Source organism: Micromesistius poutassou, assembly GCF_964030765.1.
Source record: "Micromesistius poutassou genome assembly, chromosome: 14".
NCBI lineage: Eukaryota > Metazoa > Chordata > Actinopteri > Gadiformes > Gadidae > Micromesistius > Micromesistius poutassou.
In genome coordinates this window covers 9,450,520-9,475,519 of record NC_140284.1, presented here as the reverse complement: position 1 = coordinate 9,475,519, position 25,000 = coordinate 9,450,520, and the positions used below count along the sequence as shown (strand labels likewise).

The window sequence follows — 25,000 nt, the reverse complement described above, 5'->3', positions numbered from 1 at the left end:
TCCACCCTCCCTTCCACCAAGACTTCTAGATGGTCTTCCTGTCCACCAATCAGAGCCTTGGTTCCAGTGTGTAGTTTAGCACTCTCTGCTGACTAAACACACGTGTTGCAGTCCAGCCTCCAGCGTCGTTTCAATCGGGACTTCTGTGGTGGCTCCAACAAGCGCTGAGGATTCATGCCAGCAATGACATGTGACACCATGAATGGCTTTATCGGAGCGTTATTTGGCAGTTGAAAAGCGTCCCACAGTTGAAGACGCGGTTTCCCTCCGCTAGGCATAATGGTGACAATATGGCAGATAACACGATGGCTTTCACATGGCCTCGCAGCACGCCAACATGTTTTACATCTGTTCGGTTCTTTGTTTGTACGGTCGAGAACCAGGGGGATCTCTGCTGACATGTAGAAACAGTATATACTGTTTAACGTTTTAACGAGGAACATGAGGACACAGCTATGTCCTCCAGAAAGACTTCCCTCCCATGAAACCTTCTGGAACGAAACGGCTAAAGTACCTCCCTTTAAAACGGTGTCTCCCCTGATCATAGGGCCGTCTTCTAGAGTTTATCATCTCTCTTTATTCAAAGCCTCCATCGACTCCTCATGACAGACGGGGGGGGGGGGGGGGGGGGGGGGGGGGGGGCTAAGCGCAGCCTGTCGGGGGTTGAGGAGGTGAGATTACACTCCAGAGTTTACACACATAAATCATGTTCAGGGAATGCAACCTGTAGCCAACTCTGGAAACAAGTACGAAACAATGGTCTCTGATGACAAGCGATGAGTTCCTCTCGCCGCTAAACAACTCCCCGCGGAACAAAGAGACGCTGAAAAGAAAATGACATGGATCCTCTTCTGCCTCTTCCCCTGTTTTCCTGGCAGAGTGATGCGTCTGGGAGGAATCTAATACCCCCTCTGGTCCGCTGCTCCCCACAGCTCTATTCATGTGTCTCACTCTCACACCCATTCATGCGAGGCTTGTTGAGCGATATGTTGGGTCATTGTGCAACGCAGAAAGGGTTATAAAACTTCTACACAGGCCCTACACCATTTGATCTACTCCAGATCGTATGTATCACACAACCAGCCGCCTCCCTGGTTGTAGGACCCACGCCCAAGACACAAGCTCATCAACGGGACAGCAGTCGCCGGCTCATGATTCCTGGCTCATGGTAGTAAGTGTCGAGGTTGTCCCATCCTTAATGTGAATGGGTGAATACGAGGCACTAATTCTCAAGCGCTGTGAGCGGGGCCCTATAGGTCAGCGCTATCTGAATCCATCCACCATGCGCCGTAAACACAACAAAGCACAGATGGTAAAGGTTTGCAGCGCGTGCGTCACCGCGAGGCCTTCAGAAGCCTGGGGACAGCGAGTGTGATCTACACAGCCAGACGGCTCACTTCCCCAGAGGAGCAGAACAGGAGGAGCAGCGCAGTCACATAAAGAACAGAGAAATAAAAAGAGACGTAACTCTGAGATTCCTAATTCGGTGTGCTTGAACTTTTTGCCGTCCCCTGGGCGCCGAGCCCAGAGATGCAGTAAAAACCTTATGTGGGACAGGCAGGGAGGAGGGTAGAGGAGGGGAGAGGTGGTGGTGGTGGTGGTGGTGGTGGTGGTGGGGGGATCAATGGTGTCTTAAAACCACAGGAACGCCGACACACGATCCCGACGAGCGTCAGGACACTTATTGCTTCACTGGAAGACAGAGCGGGGTTGTGTCCCGCGGTGCGGTGGTGGTGATGAGGCTGTCACTCACAGATCACAGGTCCCCCCGGTCCGCCAGTGGTCCCGGCCTGGGACGGGTCAGACCGGTTCAGATCTCATGGATGTGACCTTTCGAGGAAATGGTTGTGTGTTTGTTTGGGGGTTTTAGTTGTTTACGTGTGCGGTCTGTGGAGCGGATGCACGCCTGATTCAAAACAGTCATTAATGGGCCGTTTTCAGAGGCTCATTTACAATGACAAGGCGCTGGTATACTTTGTCTCCTGAGGACATCTACCCTGACGGTGCGATGAGCGTCTCCTGGTACTCTCCAGTGGGTCTTATATAACATGTTGGGGGACAACACAGGTCATATATCAACAAACAACAGCTTTGATTTGCTGCAATCGGGACATCTCCCCCTGAGTCTCCAGCGATGTACAAATCATTTGTGTTTCTCTTGTCCTCTTCATGAGGTTTCTGAATAACACTGTACATATTCAACTTAAGGGTCTCTATCTTCAGGTTCTGAAGAAGCAGATGGATGAGGGGTTCTGTTGAGAGATTGGAATTCAAAGAGAGCATATTTAACTTCCCTATGGTGATTCATTGCGATCCTGAAGAAAATCCCCTAAACGACCAATAAATCACCCTCACAACTGAGAGGAGTTTGCCTTAGCATGTGGTTCTCCCTCCTCCTCCGTCATTGTTTACATTAGTATATTAAGCCGTGAGCATCGCGCTCTAATCACGTGGTAGTCATTATCTGAACTCCAGGAAGGTCTGGTTGGATACGGAGACGTTTAAGCCAAGAACTAGCACCGCATTGCTTTAAGTGGATGAGCCAGACAGGCAGGCTGCTGCTGCACGCTGGCAATCTGCCACTTCCCTCTGGCAAACTCCTTCAATGATGAGGTCCGCCATCGGCCAAAAGCCTGCAGCAGTCTCATGTCGAACACAAACACATCAGCAGAGTCAAGATTAGCCTTTCCTGCAGCGGGAGGGCGACCCGTCTGAAGCAGGCGAAATAGCTCACAGGACTTATTAATGGCTGAATGAACACTCCCAGACAGTAGGAGCCCAGTAATAATGAGGCCTCAAGTCCTCTCTAAGGGGTTGTGGTGTACTCGTAGCTCTGACCTACCTCTCCCTCCCTCTCTCTCTCTCCCTCTCTCGCTCTCTCCCTCCCTCTTTCTCTCCCTCTCTCCGTCCCGCTCTCTCTCCCTTTCTCTCTCTCTCTCTCTCTCTCTCTCTCTCTCTCGCTCTCTCTCTCTCTCTCTCTCTTATGTAATTGGACTGCTGGACTAGCCTCTCTCAAATAACTTGCGTGTGCATGTGTGTGTATGTGCACACGTGCATGTGTTTGGGTGCATGTGTAGGTGTGTGTATGCACTGTGATAGTGGAATCACCCCTCTTGACTCCCACTCTGCCCAGGTCTCCCTCTGGGTTTACCTCTGGGTCTACCTCCCTACCTCCGCGTTTACCTGGGTGCAGACCAGCCCGTGTTCTGCAGGCCGTTCACGTAGCGCTCACACTGCCAAGCTGTGGAATCACAAACTCTCACGGCATTAATTCAAAAGCTGAGAGCGTTGCACTCTCTCTTCACAAGACATAAAAAGTACAACAGATATACTACGCTGACATCAAGTCGTTTAGCAGATGCTTTTATCCAAATTTTTAAGTGAGAACACTCAAAGCACACAATTACAAGCAGAGGAACTACTTAGTGCTGCATAATGACCGAGTTTGGAGGGAAGAATTGCACCGAACTCAGAGAGGCTCCTCAGAATCGACAAACTGCAGGAGTCGCTTTATGAGATGCTTTGGGAGGAGGGGTGGTCCTCAGATGTCTTTTGAAGACTGGCAGAACAGAGGGAGCTTAGACCTTCCTCCCAAGGCCGAGATACACTTCACATCAGGAGAGCCTGGACTGCACATGAGCGCCCATTGCGGAGGCAGTGTCAGCGATGTTCATTAGCTCAGGGTATAAGTGTGTGCTGAGGTCGTATACATGGGAGGCTCATGCTCTTCATCTCGGCTTTGGTCTAATAAAACGAGGGTATAATTATATGGTTACTCTACCCTCGCCGTGTGTTATCCTAACAAAGAAAGCTTGGGTAGAACATGTTCGGCCAGCAGATAGGCTTCACTCCTACTCAAGTACAAATGTCTGGTTTCACACTCGTCTGAGGTGCTGTGGCGTGTTTACTGCAGGTCACTTCCTGTCTGCAGGGCCTCTGACCCCACTCACAGCGAGGGATCTCAGCCTGGTCGGAAAGTGTGTTGTCATATGCGAGTTTGTCGGAGTGAATGTGTCTGCTGTTGAGAGATGATTTGGGTTATATGTGTGGGAGTTGACTTGAAATGTCTGTGTGTGTGTGTGTGTGTGTGTGTGTGTGTGTGTGTGTGTTTGGGCGATCACGTGCTTGTGTCTCTCCGCACCTGTACTCCTCTGAGTGGGAGATTGTGTTTGTACCGTGCATTTTATTCTTGGCATATGCGATCCAATTATAATCTCCTGCAAGACATTGAAGTTGAAACGGGGTGTTTATCGTGCTGGTGTGTGTGTGTGGGGGAGGAACATCTCTGGGCTCTATGAAGCGCTCCACGGTGGGTCTGACAGCTGCTCCACACACCAGCTGGGCGGCCGCCGAGACTCCCTCCTGATTATGTGCCACGGCGATAATATTTTCTCACTTCTTCTCACAACAAGCTCCAGCCTCTTTCCGAGGGAGACGACACCGTGAGATAACAGAGGAGAGCGAGGACATGTGTCCGCTGCCGACAGAGCGATGGTCGTCGCCGGGCGGACTTGACGCCGGTGTGGTCTTTGCACGACCAGCGTGACCACGCCTGAGAGAAGGGGTCCTGCTAACAGTCGTACTGGTTGTGTGTCTTACTGGTGAAGGCGCCAAAACACACACCGAGCTGGCTGCTCCTTCTATTATTTTGTTCCACACAAGCTTGCTTGACTGTGTGTGTGTGTGTGTGTGTGCCTGTGTGTGGTACGTAATATATTAGTATTTATAAACAACTAATAAAAAGAGATTTAAAAGGTTGAGGCATTCAAATCTCCCAGCTGGGTTCAAAGTCAACCCTTAATGCTTGTTTTATGAGAGGTGCATATTCCTCCTTATTAAAACAAACCCTTTGTAAATTGCAGGTGGAATATAAAAATAAAGAAACTGCTTTGTTGTATTGTAATTCGCTATAACTCACCTCCCAAATTCCTTCCTCGACATGAAAGGCTGGTGCTGTTGAGGTGGAACAAGATAGTAAAGATTGCAGCCCTGAAACAACCAACATTGACTCACTTTTCTAATGAAAAGCTACACCAATGAGACAGAGTGCTGCTTCTGGAGCGATATCAAAGTGTTCTCTGCTCATATCCTACGGGGGTAAATACCCTGAACCTTTGAGCCCTTTGGAACAACTCGTTCCACTCTTTAAACACTGACCAGTAACTGCTGGAAGGGACGGTCCATTCTTCCCCTGGGGGTGTTTTCACAGGCCATTTCATGCTGGGCAGTGGAGTCTTTGTGATGTGTGATGGGTGAGGGCGGTTTTAACCGCAGTGGTATATGTTCTTGTCATGTTCAAAGGTTTACAACTGCGGTTCACAGCTCGGTTCGAGTTTGCTTTAGTGTTATTTTGCACCGCTTTAGCAAGCCATCGTTTTTTTTCCTCCGGGGGTCATTTTTCATGTTTAGCATCGGAAGGTGAGACGTCGTCTACACTAAAGCTTCAGCAGGGAGGATAGTGAGGATAGGAGGGGAAGGCCTGAGATCACTCACTCTGTCTGGTCTCCTACAGGGCAGAGAGGAGGATAAGTTCCATCCCCACCACTTCTCCGCTGCGTGAGCTTGCTCAGTGGAGCGTGGAAGGGATCATACTCATACACTCTGTGCTCACGGATATCCCGGATAACAAACAAGTTTAACAAGGAAGTATTTTAACTGTTGAGGATCCACACTGAAACAACACAGACACACACACACACACACACACACACACACACACACATACACCAACAGGAAGACCGACCTGATTAGGACAATCAGCCATGTGGAGGGAGGGGTCCCTTTCACTGACCCAGGGTCAGCACGGGGGTCTCTCTCCATGTACGTGTGTGGACCGGACTCCAACCAGGGGGGACATAAAGCAGAGGAAGGGCGAGGTGACACACTCGCACACACACACACACACAGACAGACAGACACACACACACACACACACAGACTGACAGACGGACACACACACACACACACACACACACACACTAACACACGTGTACGCTCCGTGTCTGTCCTCTCTGGTCCCATCTTGAGGTTCTGTTTTCTCAGGAGGCTGGAGTCATGCGGACGGAAGGCCGGAGGAACCGGCTGGACGAGATACAGAACCGGGGAGCACAATAAGGAACGGCAGGAACCTGGAGCACAACCAACGTTCTGTCACACCGCCTCCGCTCCGGTTCCTGTCTTCTGTGGTTCGGAGTCGAAGGTCAAACAAAAACACATTTATCCATGGCCGCAGATTTCCTATTATGACTTGTTAAGTATGCATAACATCTTTAAGACCGGATCTCATTACAATGATTAACATTGTTTGACTGACACCTTTTGATTTGATTTGTAGTTATTTGGCCACTGTTGTTTGGGTTGCCAAGCGTAATTAAAACCTAATGTGTGATGCCATGTAAAAAAAAAAGGAAAGAGAAAAGATTTAACAAGTTCAAACCTGTTTTACGCATGCTGCGTTTAGCTGTTAATTAACCACCTGTACTGGCTACATGTAATCCTGCTGGAGCAGCACACAAAGTGGTGCTAAAAATACCTCGATTCTCTGGACTCCCGGCTGTGGAACCGACCCAGGGAGCAGCATGTCGGACATTCAGAAAGACGATAAGAAGATTTACTTTCTTAAAAACAAACAGGGAAATGTTTGCGATTAATGTATAAACAAAAGACTGACCAAAAGAATACACATACACACAAATAATTGGCTCTGCTACATGAAATCCACCGGACATGCTGCCCGGTGCAGCTCACTGCTGATAACGCTGAGAAGAACATAAGATAATAAGATAGCGCCACAACTCAGTGTGCACGTTTTCAGATTTAATTTCAGATTTCAGGAATAATGTTAATAAGGCATAATTTAAGCCTATTAGTGGGGACAGGCTGTGAACTGCACACAAAACCACTGCTCCCTATGACAGGGGAGGCTGAGATTTGTCCAACAAGGTCTGAACTAAAGTTTGAACCATCAGTATTTGGTGCTATTCTTTGAAGTGTGCGCCCTCTAGTGACCTCTCTCTCATACATATATTATACTGTTGTACTAAATCGGGGCGGTCGAAATCGCACCAAGGACCTTTACTTTGAAAAGCGGAAGTAGGAATCTGTCAGCCGGCTGAGAGGAACTGGACGCAGAACATACATACACAACACACACAACACACACACACGACCACAGCATGGCGTACACAGCGAAGATCGGGCCGTCCATCCTCAGCAGCGACCTGGCCCGCCTGGGCAGCGAGTGCGTCCGGATGCTGGAGTGCGGGGCGGACTACCTGCACTTGGACGTGATGGACGGGTGAGCACCAGGTCCCCTGTCCTGCAGAATAGGCATCATTTGACGAACAGGCGAAGAGCTGGATGCAAGTGCACGGCTAGTAGAGTTAGCATTGGGCTAGCTGTCCAGTCAATCTCATTTAACTCGTATATGTGATCGCCGGGTGTCTTCAGATGTTAAATCGTGTTGTTATGGCCGGATTGCGCAGACTGTTTGAATGAAGCAACTACCCTCAAAACTTAATTTCCCCATCAACTCTTTGTTAGGAGAACTTAGTGCAACTTTCTCAACGCAGTGGATGCAGCTCCAGACGCTGTTTCACACTGATGTCCCAATGTCCTCCTTTCAGGCACTTCGTCCCCAACCTCACATTTGGACATCCGATGGTCGAGTGTTTGCGGAAGTCTTTAGGACCGGATCCCTTCTTTGGTGAGAAAATGTCACCCATAGAAAACTTGTGTCAAAACTTGTGTGCTGTCGATTCTGCTCTGAAACATGACCTCTGGACCCCAGAGATTGACTGTGTTCGTTGTGTCCCGGGGCAGACATGCACATGATGGTGTCCCGGCCGGAGCAGTGGGTGAAGCCAATGTCTGCAGCCGGAGCCAATCAATACACGTTTCACCTGGAGTCCACGACCAACCCTGGGAACCTCATCAAGGAGATCAGAGAGGCTGGCATGAAGGTGAGCTAGCGGACGTTAGCAAAGTAAATACACAGCCATGTATTTGCTATGGCTGTGTATTTATTTATGTATTTGTTGTGTATGTATTGGCTGTGCTCCTTCTTGGAAGTCTTAAATCAAGTAAGCATTCTCTTTTCATCGTGACATGAGGCTAATGATGAGACCGTGGTAAATGGTAAATGGACTGCATTCTTATAGCTTACCTAACCAGTGGCCACTCAAAGCCGACGGCGGAGTCAACCACGCAGGGGCGACAGTCAGCTCGTCTGGAGCAGTTAGGGCGAGGTGTCTTGCTCAGGGACACCTCAACACTCATCTAGGAGGAGCCGGGGATCGAACTAGCAACTTTCCAGTGACCAGCCAACCCGCTCTACCTCCTGACCCACATGCTGCCCATAATGTGATAGAATTGATGGGCGTCATGTGGTAGACGCATCTCAGACTATGTGTGGTGTTTGTGTTGTAGGTGGGCCTGGCCATCAAGCCTGGGACCACCGTAGAGGAGCTGGCTCCATGGGCCAACCAGATAGACATGGCCCTGGTCATGACGGTGGAGCCAGGCTTCGGAGGACAGAAGTTCATGGTTGACATGATGCCCAAGGTGAGAGACTCTTCTGCGTGGGTCACATTCACTAAATTTGTCTCCTCTCCATTTTTGTAAAGGAGTGTGTGTGCGCGTGCACCTGGTTGCAAAAAATCTAGCAAAAATAAATCAAGGACATGACTGTAAGACCATTAAGCATAGTGCTGTTAAAATAACTTGGTTCCATCACAATGTACCTTAAAAACATGGCAAACACTCAAGACATTGTCATTGTAAATGAGACTGTAGTCATTATTGAGGTGGGCTGTTGCTTCGATTTGTATATGGACACCTGTTACTACACTACGCTACTGAAATACCAGCCACTGGTGAGTCGTATAGGCCAACTAGGTTACTTACCAATGTCAACTCATATCATTCATTTTTGGAAGCTTAGGTCATATTCACAAAAATGTGGTTAGAAGACTGCAGTTGGGGGGATTAATAAAGAAGGAAGCCAAAAGATTGGCAAAATTCTGCTCTGTATCAGCCACCATAGGTAGCATGAGAATCTGGAGGCAAAGATGTTTTGTTTATCCTTAAGTGTTCGGTGTTTAATAAATTTAATTTATCATGTAGGCCTTGCAAAGGCTTGTAGCTTGATGAACCTGTCACATTATCAGTATTTCTTCCCAAAATGTTTGGGAATCACAATATAGGCCTATTTGATGTACTGTATGTTCGTGTGTGTGTGTGTGTATTGCCTTTTTTTAACCTGATTGGCACCAAGACAAATTCCAATCAACTGTGTTGACATGGCCATCTGTAGTGGATCCAAGCCAACTGTAGTGGATCCATGTTGTCTGGTACTAGCTAACTAGTGGAGCCATGTTTTCTGGTATGAGCTAATTAGTGGATCCATGGTATTTGGTTCTAGCTAACTAGTGTATACATGATGTTTGGTTCTAGCTAACTAGTGGATACCTGATGTTTGGTTCTAGCTAACTAGTGGATACATGATGTTTGGCACTAACTAGTGGATACATGATGTTTGGTACTAGCTAACTAGTGGATCCATGTTTGGCCCAACCTAGCTGTAGTGGATCCATGTTGTCCGATACTAGCTAGCTCTGCTAGCTCAACTCTCTCCCTTCCCTTCCCTCTGCCCCCACAAACTCTGGACTTCTATTAACATTTTTTTTTAACTTTATTTACATATACTGTTTGTTTTTCCTTACCTTTGCACTATTCTGAATTATTTTGCACTATTTAGAATTTATTTATTGCAAATATTACTTATTTTATTTGACTTTATTTTCTCCCTTATTTTCTTGACAGCTGACTGACTTTGACTACATGATGTTAACTATGTTTTCCCCGTGGGTCTCAGGTCAGCTGGCTGCGGAGCCAGTTCCCCTCACTGGACATTGAGGTGGACGGAGGCGTAGGCCCCGACACCATCCACCGATGTGCCGAGGTATGAGGGGTTAACGTATGTTAATGCCTAGTATCCCCATGGTTGTGTGTGGCTGTGAACCTCACTGTGCGTTTGTTTCTCCACGCGGCGCCGCCCTGCAGGCCGGAGCCAACATGATCGTGTCGGGCAGTGCGGTGATCGGTAGCGCCGACCCGCGCTCTGTCATCGCTCTGCTGCGCACGGCGGTGTCTGAGGCCATCCAGAAACGCTCGCTGGACCGCTGAGGTCGTCCTTCCGTCCGTCCGTGGCGAGGGGACAGAGCGCTCTTTGTATATTTGTCCTTGTTTGGGCGCAAGGAGGGCACGGACAGTGCGGTGTTGACACGAGATTGCGGGCTACAGAGGTACAAGGAAGCTCTCCTCTCCGTCCTCCAACGAAGCGGCCCACCTTGTGTTTGGTTCCTCCGACGCGGCCAGGAAACTCGCCCAGTCTCTCTCTCTCTCTCCGCCTGACGACCGTCACGGGAAATAAAACTGAACAGCGAAAGATTGAGTGGCTTGTATGCAGTGGACTGTAAACATTCCTTACTATTTTTGATTCATGATTTGTGTGGATACTTTTAATGGAAATGTCATTTTTGAGAATAACATAATACAAAAAACCGAATCATGTTTCACGTTTCTGTCCCGTTCTGTTTGAGCACAGGCTCTGAGGTCTGCTGTGGTTTCTTTACTGTGACCCATTCAATGATCTACGTCTGTCTAACACTAGGTGGCGTCTTTTGACAACTCAAGCCTAGTTGTGAAATCAGGAAACGGATTTTTTATGATGCGAATGCGCACAACTGTGTGTGCTGCACGAATCACGGCGAAAGGCTCAAATTACTTCAGTATTTGTTTCCTTATTATGTTTCTGTTAAATGACGTATTTTTCTGCACGCAATGTCCTTGCTTTTGTCGCTAGCTCCCAAACAACATTAATTTCCCAAATAGCTTACAATGACAAAATAATAGCTTTAGAAAAGCTATTGCACTGCATATTTAGACGCTTCACAGAGCAATGCACTTCAGCCTCATTCCCTGGCTACTTATCTGAAATTCTGGAAGTTACCATGAATAATAAGTGCATTTCTGTTACAAGTGAATTAATAAGTAATTTAAGAAAATAGAGCCAAGATAAATAGTTTTGTGTATCAGGAACATATACAAAAGCCATTAAATCAGAAATGGCAATTAAAAAGGGTTTACTGGATTAAGCCAATATGGTGGTAGGGTGATGTGTGGTTTAATATGCAGGATTAATACCTTTAAACTAAACTGGTAATGCAGACTTTAATTCTTCTGTAGTGACTATGCGTTCAAGACATCAGCTGTTATCTCACACACACACACACGTCCCAGGACAGGCTTCAAACCGCGTGCAGCTCTGTCTCTCAATAATGCAACACATGCCCCGGAGGCAATTGCAGCCTGGTGAAATATTGATGCCTCAAATCAGTATTTTCATTTCAGAGTCATTTTCTATAATGGTTGATTATCTCCCATAATGAGAGCAGATGGATGCTGGAGAGCTGATTCTTCGTTGCTGAAACACGAGGGGATATTCCTAAATACGTGTGGACTCGGGCGATGCAGCGTTGTCTGCAGACGAATACACGGCCATGCATCGGGGGGGGACATTTGATTTGTAATCGAGTCGGACACGCATCGTGTAAGCCCTGGGGTCGCTGTCACCACGAACGAGTCCCAGAGTTAGGGATCAGATGATGAGTCGATGAAGTCCCCAAGTGCACTTTGAACCCTGGGCTTACTTCACACTATAGCAGTGCTTGCACACACTGTTTACTCTGCAGCCTCACGGGGAATGAAACTGAGGACAACAGAAAACAGCCACACACACACACGTACCCTATTCCCTCTTTCGGTTGTGTTCTTTATGTAAACTTATGCACAAGCTATGGGCTCCCAACTCGTAAATCAAACGTAGGCCTACCCCAGGGAATGAGGAAAGTTTCAGCACTGGTGCCATGGCAACCATATTGAGGAGGGCTGCCATTAGCTATTAGAGGCAGTGATGGATGGGAGCCCGGCGCATAGACACACCGCGTTGATGGAATCATTTGAAATACGCCGCCACCTGGTGTTTCCCCTTCACTGGTCCTTGCCGCTTGTCTAAATTACATCATTTTTTTCCACAACCTTCATGTTCTTCCCTCAAAAGAGAAATTCATATGAAAACACAAAAGTGTTGGCAGGTGGTGAGGGGAAAGGGTGTTATTATGAGGCTCATTATGGGCTCAACGTCCGTGGCATTAGTCAAGAGTGACGGCCATCGCCTGGGACTCGGGGTGATGTCTGGGCGGCCCAGAGTGGCCCGCGCCCGGGCGTTTCTCTGCACAACGCCGGGGTTGGTACACAGAGATGCAGAGGTGACACTGCCTGGCAACACAAGCCCTGGTGCAGAGCACAGAGCAACGGCCCGTCGCACAGAGGCGTTCCCTGGAGGTCTGGACCCTAGCTCCCTGTTCCACTAGACTCCAGTCACTAACTCTAGCTCCCTGTTTCAATAACCCAGTGACTAACTCTAGTTTCCTGTTCCACTAGACCCCAGTCACTAACTCTAGCTCCCTGTCCACCAGACTCTAGTGACTAACTATAGCTCCCTTTTCCACTAGACCCCAGTCACTAACTCTAGCTCCCTGTTCCACTATAGACTCCAGTGCCTGGAGGACCCAGGACTGCACTACCCTGACATTACAGAGATCTTGCTTTAACACATTTAGCCCACAATCACGAGAAGGGATTGAGAGTGTGTGGAGGGCTGCTGCATATTCCACAACGTTTGGCTCAACAGACCACCTCCGTTTGAAGATCCTATTTTCTCTCAGTCTCTCCCCCAGGATTTGTGATGTACAGTGGTTGCTCCATTTATGTCTTCTCTTCCGAATTTTTCAGGCAGCAGCACCCTTTAATTTGTCCTCTCCGTTCCCTGTTGCACTCTTCTCAGCCGCTCCATGCCTCTCGCTGGTGGCTTCATTATGGGTTACGGTAATCTCTCCCCCCCCCCTGCTCTCTCTCCTCCTCAGCACTAAGAACACATTGCATTAAGCACGTTGCACCGCACCCGCTCCTGCAGCCCCATTCATAATTACCCAGTAGTCCACTGGGGAAAGCAGGAAGTACGTCTTCCCTGATTAGCTTTGCAGTTGTTCCAGACATTACTTATGCACGGAGACAGCTATTCCATTCCGATGGCGCATTGTCTTATTAACAATTGAAAAACACATCTAACAACTAGCTTCGCATAGCATTTGAAAAAAAAGAGCCCCCATGTTGTGTTTGCCCGGCGGCAACGTGGGCGAGCTACTGAATCACATCTCAGCTAACAAGGAAATGATCAATACATACAAAGAGCGATGGAAGAGGGTCGGGTGCCACGGGTTAACTGTGGTTGTAAGCTGTGGTTGCAGAGTTCCTGGCAGTGTGTTGTTTGGGGGGGGAGGGACAACTTGAAACCAAGACAGTAACCGCGTTTACATGGACACTTCTGATCCGATTAGATTTCTAATCGGAATAGAGCTATTCCTATCATGCGATCTGAACGTACTGTATATATGGCTTTTACAAAAGTCGTAAGCGAATGTTCTGTCTCTCTGGCACACCTGACACATCTGGACTGATGTGGACCAAATATCTCCCGTTGGGAGATATTTGGGGACTACCAGAAAATGATGAGAGCTAATCAGGACCGCCGGGCGGAATTTTTATAGATGTGACGTAGCGGAGAAGCGACTGTTTTGATTCAGACAACAATGGCGGCTCGCATCGAGAGAGCAAGCGTCAACATTGATGCTGCTATTTCATCCGTGTTGTCCATCTAGCGAATATTCTTTCTTTAAAAGAACATCAGAGAACGGCTCTGAAGGCTTTTGTTTGTGGAAACGATGTTTTCGACCTTCTCCCGACCAGGTTTGGCACGTCAATAAAGATGACGGACAAATGGTTTATCCAATCATGTTCAAGGATTTTTGATAAGGCCCAGCCTTCTAAAACACCTCTCCAATGGAGCGATCCCAGATGGATGTGGAGCTAGGCAGAACAAAATTCATCTGGCGAGAGTCAGGTTAGCATAAAAGTACAGACGGCAGGGGCGGATCTAGAAGAATATTCATGGGGTGGCAGGAGATTTTAAGGGGTGGCAACCTGTGGCAGATGTATATACAGTATGCAGATTTAATTAAAGCCATATCAATCAAGATTTACTTGGAAAGCCCCCCATTTAGATATTTTGACTCAATAACATTATACTTACTGTATTGTGGCATGAGTAAAGCCTTACATTTAAACATAAAAGGTGTCAGACAAAATGTAATTAATTATTACTGAATAATTACTAAATTACCTGCCTTACAAACACCTGCACTATTACACCAGCAGGGGGGATGGGGCTCAAAATATATGCAAAGAATGCTGTAATAAGTACTTTAGTTAACAGTCAGTCAGGTATTTGTCTGTGTTAATATGAGATATTCCTATCATCAGTCCAACTTGAGCGCAAATATCACTTTATTATTATTAACCTTTATTCATTGTCACCACAGCATAATAACTTTATAGGGAACTACAACACCATTAGCCCTGCTCTTTTCTACTTATTATTATTTCTTCATAGATAGACAGTTCAGTAATACCTCAAGAGTGTAATCTCTCTCCCGTGCCGCTTGCTTTGTTCGTTTGGAGGTTTGGACCCGTCTCGCGACTTCCTTGTATTCAAAATCAGTGCCGTTGCGAGCGATTGTGAGTCTCAGGAGTGGGTGGGGGGCGCTCGGGGTGGGGCAATATTACCTGGCTGCATTCACTTGCAGTCGGACATTTGAAACTTGCGCTCATAAATGTCTCGTAAAAGCCGATTTTTTTTTTATTCGGCGCTGCCAACCGGGGTGGCAGCTGGGGTGGCAAGGCTTTTTTTAGGGTGGCAGTTGCCACCCCATGCCACCCCGGTAGATCCGCCCCTGACAGACGGACCAATTGCGAACTACTGCAGCTGCTGATGCCATCTCTCTTAAGTTACCCGCACCCACCCCAAACCAATTGGTATATACATGTCGATTATAGCGAACTACACCACCTCTTCTATTCCGCATAGAATTCTATTCCGATCAGAGAATTGTATTCCGATTGAGGCGTATAGGCCTATATGATCATTTTTTATTCATATTGAGCTGTTCTTCCACTTCTAAGCGGATCAGAAGTGTCCATGTAAACGCGGCTAGTGATGATCATGGAGGCTTCATTGCGGTGTGAAGTTGTATCGAACAAGCTCTACTACACCATGTCTGCTAAGGCCTCGTTAAAACCATTACATTAACTAACATCATGTATTCGAGGGAACTAGTTCCAGATGTTTCCAATGCTGCCAGTATTGGATGGCATTCATCGTTGTAACCTAATTCGGATGCTACTGAAAAACATAACAATCAATTAAGTTAAGAATATGTGTGTAGTGCATCATTTATAATTAACGCTCCGATAACAGTGACATGGGAAATTAATGTCATAACGTGTGGTAACATGTTGTAAACATGTTGATAATATTAGGATTAGTCAAAAGTAGCAAAGATTACATTTTTATATTATATATATATATATATATATATATATATATATATATATATATATATATAATTATATATATATATATATATATTTTTTTTTTTTTTCCTCAGAAATACACATGATGCAGTTAAATCCTAAGTATTACTGATTATATATTCAGTTTGTCATGCCTGATAATAGGTTACATTTGGTTGATCTTCGGCCCAGGTTGGCGCATTATAGCCTGATTGGTTTGCGAGTAATCAGTTTGTTGTACTGGTTTGAGTTGCACGTGCTACAGTCCAAATAAGAGCACGTCAGGCTGATGAACACAGCCTCCATGGATCCACGGCCCAACCAGGGAGGGGGTGAGTTTGGAGGAGAGTGTACATGGTATAGCGTCCCCCAAGAGCCCCGCTCTAACATCCGTCTTTTCCCTGTCTCTCTGCTGAGCCCGCGGAGGTTCATGTAGGATGTTACTACACATCCATTATGTAGCAGAGCAGTATGTTACAGCGAGGTGCGCCTGTCTTTATATGCAAGCTTTTGTTTGTGTGTGCGCACGTGTGTGTGTGTGTGTGTGTTTCGATACATAATGAATGAAACATGGCCACCATTGTTTTTGTGGTACAGCTGTCAGTGGAACATTGGTGCCATGTGATGCGTATGACATGGCCTCACACTCACACACGCACGCACAAGCGTGCACACACACACACACACACACACACAGTAAACCACACTTAGCTTGCTCACATCAAAGAGACATTTCTCTGATGATTCGTTCCTAACCCGTTTTGCCCTTAATCTAGTTGTGTTTCTAATCTGCTTTGATATTCCTGCTCCGACTGACAGAACCATTATTGTTCTATTTGTATCCACACCTCACTCTTCCATGCAGGCATGACATAAACATTGGCAGATTGAAATGCAACACACCCCCTAGTAGCCCTACACACACACACACACACACAAACCACCTCATCCATTTGGCATGTGGGAGTCAAATTCTTCGCTGCATTTCACCAGTGAACCAAATCAATAGGCTCCACACATGCCTTAGCATGGAGGCCCCACCCCTATTGTTTACCTAAAGGAGTGTGAGTTTGATGCCGTTCATTAGAGATGACTGCGCTGCTGTTTTAACCTCTGACCTGGTTAAGGTGCCTATACCCTACACACCCTACACAGTGCTCGGCAAAGAAGAGGTGCCTCATCTCTGTGTTTATATTTACCTGCTCAGCCTGCCCTCCTCGTTGCTAATAAATCCCCATCTACTCCCCAGCCTGCTGCCTTGGTGCTCTGGATCGCTTAGTACTGTCTGTCTGTGGGTGTGCCCCCACGCAAGGGGGGCACACTTTAGGGAATGGATGTCATGTACCCTCTTTGTGATGGAGCAACTAGCCTCCCTCCCGGTACGAGAGATATCGCTCGGAGAGGCATCAACAGCAAAACTTTCGATGTGGTGGTTTGCGTCAGCTAGTGACAAGTTTGAGATAGCACTCCGTTCCAGGGGTTAGGACAAACACACACACACAGCCCGGGGAGGCTCCGTTGACCGGCCTCATGCATCAGTGCGACAGTCAGAAATATGATTTTCTTTCCACCTCCCTCCTCCTCGCCACGAATTCCATTTTTCCTCTGTGTCACCTTGAGTTATGGAGAAGGTGGGCCAATTTGGTTCTTTTAGGCCCTGATGGTCACGGGGGAGGGGCGGTGGTTGCGTGCATGTAAATGGAAATGTGTCTGAGCGCCAGCGAGGGAAGGAGAAGAATAAGAAGAGGAATTAAGTGTGGCATGAAGTGGATGAGGGGTGATGCTGTTGGGACTGATGCAGTGGTTTAGTTATAATGCACGCAAATGGAGAAGGGGGATAGGGAGAGAGGGAGGGAGGGGAGAGAAGGTGGGAGGAGAGAGGGAGGGAGGAGAGAGAAAGGGCGGGAGGTGAGAGAAGGAGGGAGGAGAGAGGGAGGGAGGAGAGAGGGAAGGAGGAGAGAGGGAGCGAGGAGAGAGGGGGGAAGGAAGAGGAGAGAGATTTGACAGGGTGGGAGGGGGCAGGGAGAGATGGTAGGGCCTCTCGCTTCTGGGATGCGTTATGAGGGGGGAGATGTGATTTGCGGAGGCTGTCAGTGGAGGCTGGTTAGCCTTAAGGAGGGCATAGGAAGATAATTTATTCTTCAGACAGGCCGTCCTACTCACACACACACAGGGCTTGCAGAGTAAAAAGACATTGCTTTGGGGGCAAAGATATTGCTGTGGGGGCCAAAGATCACCGTGGCTTGCTAACCGGCAGAGCTCTGGAAGACTCACCCTGACACAGAGTGCTTCACACCATGAGTGAATGAGTTAAGTTAGGTGGGGGGCTGGGTGAAGGTCTCAGAGAATCTGCAGATTGGGCAAAACAAAGGGCTGGAATGGAAACACAGCTTTTGCATTTTATTGCAATAAATTCATCATAGCCTTTTTTGGACGGTCACAATGGTTGGGAACTATTTGATAGTAACAAACAAAACGTTAAAAAAATTAAAATGGCCGTAACAGAGGGAAAAAAAAAACACAAGCATCGTCTAAAAACCATCATTCAAATTGATTGATCAGTGCACACATTTCTCAGATGTTCAAGAAACAAAAAAAACCCTAACGCTTAAAAAATAAATAAAAGAAACAATAACCCAAAGAGTTAAAAATACATCACTTGGGAGGTAAAAATGTGAAATAACCAAAACAGCTCTGGCTGACTGAACACATCACCACTAAGTATTTATTTTACAGCTAAGTTGAGCCAGTACACAGCCACGGCATGCAGCCCGCTGCCCATCTAGGGCCCCGTCAGGACACTGGGGCCCCGCGGGGCCCGGGCGGGGCGGCGCTGGGGGGGGGGGGGGGGGGGGGGGGGTGAGTCATTGTTTCTACCAAAAAAAAAAAAACACCACGCAAGAGTTCAGAGTTCAACTGTACAGCCCGGTGGACGGCGGTGGCAGCACGGACACGGTGTGTCGTCACAGCGACGGAGGCTGGGGGCCCTCCACTTCCTGTGGGGGTGGGGGTGCAGGTGATTGGGGGGCAGGGAGGTAGGGGTACCGAACCGCAGGCTGCAATACATCCACAGTGGGCAGGTCGACACTGCGCGGAGGGGGGGGGGGGGGGGCGGTGTCGTAGCGAGAGTCTCCATCACAGGTCCTTCGTTCCTCCAGCCGGACTCCAGAGGCCCTGCACAGCCTGGCTGTCCGGCACCGCTGACTGTACATGCATTAAGTAGCCAATGGGAGAGCACCACGCGCGAGATCGATCCTGATTGGACAACTTGGCTACTTGAAAATGGACAAATTGGATGTGAGTGTGTTTTGAAAGGGTTTCATCGCCATGTATGAGGTCCATCTGTACGGAGTGTTTCATTTCTGTAGACATTTATGTTGTTTCAAGTGAAAACATGATATCAAAACCCAAACAACAAACTGTATTCCTAAATCTGGACTCTGGTGAGCGTGCGACAAGTGGTGGCGTTATTGCAGGATGGAGTCACGCTTACGGAGGTCACGTGGTGCAAGGCGTCTCTCTTCTTTAGCTCAGGAAGTGGAGGGCCGGGGGGGTGGGGGGGTGGGGGGGCTTCTGTCCCGGGACACACCGCGCTCACCAGTCCACCGCTCACACAACATCAATCACCTCCTGTAATATTGTCATGCAATATACACATCGATAGGGTGGGAATGAGAACGTCCCGGGCCGCCCCGTCGCCGCCTGGCAGTGACAGCTGGGTCGTGGGCGAGGGCGTGAATGACCCCGAGGTCGTGACCCCTTCTGTCGCCGCGACAAGCGGGGAGGCCCTCGTCCAGACCCCGTTAGCGGGGGGGTCGGAATGGATCGCTGGCGGCTCTCTATGCGTTCTACAGAGACCACACGGCCTACCTTGTTGTTACAGTCATTTAATAAATAAAACACGACTCAAGCAAAAGCTCTAAGTGGATATCGATTTTTTTCGCCAAAGTCATATTCAATATAGGTATAGATATATAGCACTTTGACACTGACAAAATGACCAATCCATTATGAAATGCTACGGATCGCAGTGTGCAGGACAACTCTATCTACCACATTGCCAGCACTGAGGCTAGAGACATAATCTGCTTGCTGCAGTTGCCTGGCAACAGCCAGTACAGTGCTTGGATAATTTAAAAGAAAAAAAAAAAAAAAGAGGCTTTGCAAAGAAGTATAAAATAAAAAATAAAAATGCTAAATCGCACAAATAAAAAACAGGAGTGCCCTCTAAACTCAAAAACAAGGTTGCTTTGATCTGCATGTAACACTGTGGTTTCAGGGTAACCGTGAGCGCCACACGCTCCTTCCTGGCTTGCATCACCTCCCCAGCCTCCTCCACTCACATTTTAAAAAGGCAGAACGTGCCGTGGAGACACCGAAGAACTTAATACATGTGCAAGAAGTGAATCTCAGTCAATCCCAACCATGTTGTTTCGGCATTCGAAAACACTCGACCCAATTTAACATTTGCTTATAAATCGGCCCTTACTGCCTACATGGCCCATAATCCCACAGCAGGGGGCAGGAAGCCATATTTACAGTGCCGCGGGCAAATCGGCTTTCCGCTCCTCTTTAAACTTCAAACTTTCCGTCGTAGAGGACAAATCAGGAGGTCTTGGCACTGGAAAATTCCTCATTCCGACGCATTTCCGTGGTTGGTAAAAAGCAGTTTGTTTATCTCCCATCATGCCTTTCTCCCTCGGTCTGTTTTGTTGCGGCGTGGAGACGAGGAGAGGGAAGCTGCGGTGCCACTGAGTCCCAGTGTCTGGCAGTGTTTAAGTGGCACACACACACAGCCTACTTCTGTCTGCCAATGCTAATTTGTTGTGGAGGGAGACAGGTGGGCTAACACACACACACACACACACACACAGACCACACACACGTGGACACACACACACACACAGACCACACACACGTGGACACACACACACACACACACACACACACACACACACACACACACACACAGTACAAAACAGAAGACACTCTAAATGGGACAGACATGGCCTGTGTGTGTGTGTCCTTGTCTTTTGTCTCAGTGTGGACCCGGGCAAACTAGTCACCAGCAATGGCCGCAGAGCATCGCTATGGTTACCAGCCCAGCGGGGGTCAGTGCAGTCACTCCTCCTTGGCACCCGCGTCATGCTCTGGAGTCAACACTAAGGTCCTTCTCTCCCAGAGATCCTGCCCTCTGATTGGCCACGCGAGCAAACTGAGATGCAAGTCCTTTTATATCTCCTTATTCTTCTTCTTCTTCTTCTCAGGGGGAGGGGGATGGGGGTTTGGAAGGGGGGGGGGGGGGGGGGGGGGAGTGTATAAACAGACGACCGCCGAGAACAAAGATAATGAATTAAACTGCGAACTGAGATCAGGTTCCCCACAGATTAAACAAAAAGGGGAGAGAGAGAGAAACGTGGCTCTCTTTCCACCTCTCTCTCTGCACAGACAATTCAAGTACGCTTCCCTTCCATATCTCACCCCGAAAACAACAAGCAAGCGCACACGCACACACACACACACACACACACACACACACACACACACACACACACACACACACAATGTTATCGAGACAGGCAGCCACCAAAGTCCGGATAAAAGAAACAAATCAATTAGGTGATCGACAAATTCAACACAGCGGTGAAGGCCAGGTGTGGGGTCTGGCCGTGGCCCCCGGGGCCCCCCCAAGGCGCCGTGGTGGTGGTGGTGGTGGTGGTGGTGGCGGTGGCGGCGGCGGCGGCGGCGGTGGTGTCGGTCGGGGTCCGCGGTGCGGGCGGGGCGGATGGGGCCTAGTCCACCGAGCCGGGGTGCAGGCTGAGGGCGGGGGGGTCCAGGCAGGTGGGCGAGTAGCTGAGGTGCGGCTCCTTGATCCACAGCAGGGGGGCGCCGTTCTTGCCCTCCTGGCTCTTGCCGTGGCCGCGGCTCCGGTAGCGCACCAGCAGCAGGGCGATGAGCAGCACGCCGAAGACGGGGAACGGGTAGAAGAAGACGAAGTAGAAGAGGGAGTCGTTGGCGCAGACCACGGACTGCAGCGTGGACTCTGCGGACGGAGATGAAGAAGGTTAGCGGATCAAAAGGAGGAGCGGGTATCAGAGACGGCGACTTCAAGGGACACGCCTTTTATGGCGTGAGTCCCCGGTGCCCGGGAGGCCGTGTCGGTTTTACCCGCTCGACGGCAGGAGCGGGAGAATAACCGGCCGGCCGTGAGGCTGCCATGATCAGCGTCTTCAAAGGAAGCCCCGCTGACAACCTCATTACCTCCTTCCGCGGCTCCCTAGCACGCCCTCCCGCCGCGCAGGAAGTTAGAGACGCTCTCACGGGAAGCTCTGGCAGGGAACCAGCGACATTAGCTTGAGCCTAGCCTAGCTCTTTTAGCAAGTTAGCCCGGGGGGTTCACAGTGTGGTGACGTGCCTTGGCTTAGCCTAGCTCTGTTAGCTCAGCTCTGTTAGCACGTTAGCCCCTCGGGGGGGGGTGCACAGTGTTCTGCCACGCTTTAGCTTAGCCTAGCTCTGTTAGCTTAGCTCTGTTAGCACGTTAGCCCCTCGGGGGGGGTGCACAGTGTTCTGCCGCGCTTTAGCTTAGCCTAGCTCTGTTAGCTTAGCTCTGTTAGCACGTTAGCCCCTCGGGGGGGTGCACAGTGTTCTGCCGCGCTTTAGCTTAGCCTAGCTCTGTTAGCTTAGCTCTGTTAGCACGGGGGTTCACAGTGTGCGTGCGCGAGTCTCACCCTGCTCGATGACGTTGACCACGGTGAAGCCCGACTGGTTGGTGGCCAGGCGGTACCAGGCGTTGCGCGGGTTCAGCAGCCACTCCTCCACGTGGCACACGTAGCGGCCGGCGTCCGACGGCAGCGCCCGCTGGATGGTCAGGGCGTACTGCTCCAGCGAGGCCCGCGAGAACTGCAGCCGCGAGTCGGGGCCGCCGTCCTCCGCCGGGCTGCAGTTCCCATTGCCGAAGACGGCGTCGTGGCCGATGGAGAACACGCACTGGCGCTCGCCCCTCGCCGCCGCCGCCGCCTCCGCCGCCTCGCCCGCGTCCAACTCGCTGCCGCCGCCGTCGTCCTCGTTGCCCTCGTCGTCCTCCTCGGCGCCGTAGGAAGCGAAGGAGCGCTCCATGTACCAGGACACGGAGAAGCGGGAGTCCCGGGACGACTGGGAGGGGATGCTGCAGCCCAGCCGGATGGAGCCGGCCTGGGCCACCGTGATGTTGCTCTCCGCCTCCTCCACCTGCAGCCGCACCTCTGGAAGGGGGGGAGGGGGGGGCGGGGGCGGTTAATGGTCAGGGAGCAGGGAGACACGAAGGGAAATTAGTTAAAAAGGAAAGTCCGGAATCATAGCGGGTGAGAACCCCCCGCCCATCAGGCCCCCGTTTAAACTCAAAACAAGACGCCGAACGCACAAAATGCGAAGGAGACTCCAGCGAAGGAAAAGTCGACCGAGGCAGTGTTGCCTGAGGCGTTGACTGGTCTTATAGTTTTAGTTTTCTAGCAGGGTTAGGTGTTAGCTCGGGGGGTGGGGGGGGGGGCTCCGTCTCCATGGCTACAGCCTTTTACACACAGTCCAATGACCAGCTCTCTTCCCAGCGTTGAAATAGAACCGAACAGCAAGATAAATATATAAATATAAAACAGAAAATGCTTCAGGCAAAAGCAGATGGGAATCCACGACATGAGAGGAGAATGGGTCTGTGTGTGTGGGGTAATTGTTGCTGGGAATCGTTATTGACAAAAGGCTCGCAGAAAATGTCAGCTTTAGATCTGAAGGAATCTAAAAGAGTTAATTACAGACTCGGAGCGGGCATAAGGCTGCGGACGGGTTCAAACGATTCTCTTTATCTCCGAGCCTTTCCTTCTAGACAAGAGCTTCTTGTCAGCGGAGCTGGGCCCGCTCCAGATCCTGTCAGATACACTTCTAGTCGGGCAGCGATCGGGGCCTTTTATCTAACTCAGCGTGAAGAGACAGAGAAGATCTTTCACAGGGTGTCCGTTTTCGTTTTAGATCGATGTATTTACCTTTAAAGGCTGGCCCCTGCTCTCAGAACCTTTGTCCCTGCAAAGTGACAAACACAACCTCCACCATTCCCGCCTCCGATCGGTACAAAGCCTGCTGGCTCGTGTTCCTCCCCCATCCTGGGTGCCTGTTCCTCAGCAAGCAGCGCAACAGCCAGGAGATCGGTCAGAGCTCGGAAACAGACGGTAACGCCGGTTTGAGAACAGACGGCAAAGTCGCGTCTTGGCAAAATGCGGTCCTTTCATCTCACCTGCTGGAGGGACGGCCCCCCCTGGAAGATTTCCTGGAAGGCTTCTAAAGCCCCATAATGAGCCAACCATACAGCGTTGACTGTTCCCGCTGCGCCCGCCGGGAAATCAGGTGAGGGAGTTATGATAATAACTCCGTCTCCCTGGAGGTGGTTATTAGCGTGGGGGATCGCGTGCCTGCTGCCTCGGAGTGAGAATACAGCAAAGAACGAAACATGAAAAGACGCAAAAAGGAGAAAATAATAGAATTACGGGGCTTGTATGGGAGGTTCCTATGTGTGGTTGTATGTGTTGGGGGGCTGTGAGGGATGCAGCGGGGTTCGGAAGCTGGGGGCGGGGAGGCCACGTTGCCCTTGACTACGACGCTGCATGCGTCAGTGTCGTTGGTGGCAGACTCGTAGCATCTGTCTGACCTTCGGGTTTCCAGTTGGACAGATGCCACGAGACACCATGGGGATTTGACTGTGCATCCTAAACAGGACGGGCGAGAGACAGACACACAGGCGCAGGGCACCAACACAAACAGGAGACGTCTCTCTCGCTCTTGTTTGGGCCGCGGTGGCGTGAGGGGAATCAACAAACACTCGAACGGAAAGCACCGCAACAATCCCGCTCACAGCATCGACAAACCCCGGCCTCAGGATTATGCTCACAGCGCGGTCGCTGAGCTGCTTTCTGTTGGAGGGTTTGTCGATTCTTAAATGAAAGCCTTTGCCAACAGACTAATTGATGGTTGGATGCATTGTTCTGGAGATTCGTTTAGTGAGGCTTCTCACACCTGACAACACCTTCCTGAATTCTCTACCCATCCTACTTTTTTAATGACAGGTGTCAACAGCTTGACGGGAGGCTGCAGCTACTCGGTCTAGAGTGTCCTGCAGGCTGTTCATCAACACTTTTAGCAATGTGCTGCTGGTCTAACGGTCAGAGGCTGACTAGAGGTGTCTTCACTGCCGGCTGCCGTGCTCCAGAAAACAGCTCCCTCTCCTCTGTCTCTCCTCGCTGCCCCTGGGCGTACACAGACAGGAAGCGGCGGCTCTCCTCTCTCCCTTCTCCCCTCTCCCAGCCCGGATATCACGGACACTACCCCGACGGTGAGGTCATCGGAGCAGGACGACCTTGGGTGAGTGGGTCGCGGGGGGGGCTAACGTTGAAGGACTAAGCATGAGGAGGAAGGCTTTACCTGAACCGCTCCCTCCGACAACAGCTCT

The 25,000-nt window shown here is 49.7% G+C and overlaps 2 protein-coding genes across 2 annotated transcripts; one reads left to right on the top strand and one right to left on the bottom strand.

Moving 5' to 3' along the window:
- The first annotated feature begins 7,056 nt into the window (after positions 1-7,056).
- Positions 7,057-10,572, top strand: rpe (ribulose-5-phosphate-3-epimerase). The gene is made up of 6 exons (XM_084478091.1): positions 7,057-7,297; positions 7,626-7,705; positions 7,822-7,961; positions 8,428-8,562; positions 9,875-9,961; positions 10,063-10,572. Exons 1-6 carry the CDS (start codon positions 7,176-7,178, stop codon positions 10,183-10,185), a joined length of 687 nt encoding a protein of 228 aa, XP_084334217.1. The 5' UTR covers positions 7,057-7,175; the 3' UTR covers positions 10,186-10,572.
- Positions 10,573-20,844: 10,272 nt separating this feature from the next.
- Positions 20,845-22,819, bottom strand: LOC311358519 (immunoglobulin superfamily member 3-like). Its single transcript, XM_084478570.1, has 2 exons — positions 22,260-22,819; positions 20,845-21,574 (listed from the first exon to the last, which is right to left on the bottom strand). The coding sequence occupies exons 1-2, from the start codon at positions 22,645-22,647 to the stop codon at positions 21,324-21,326; spliced, it is 639 nt and encodes a 212-aa protein (XP_084334696.1). The 5' UTR covers positions 22,648-22,819; the 3' UTR covers positions 20,845-21,323.
- Positions 22,820-25,000: the final 2,181 nt, after the last annotated feature.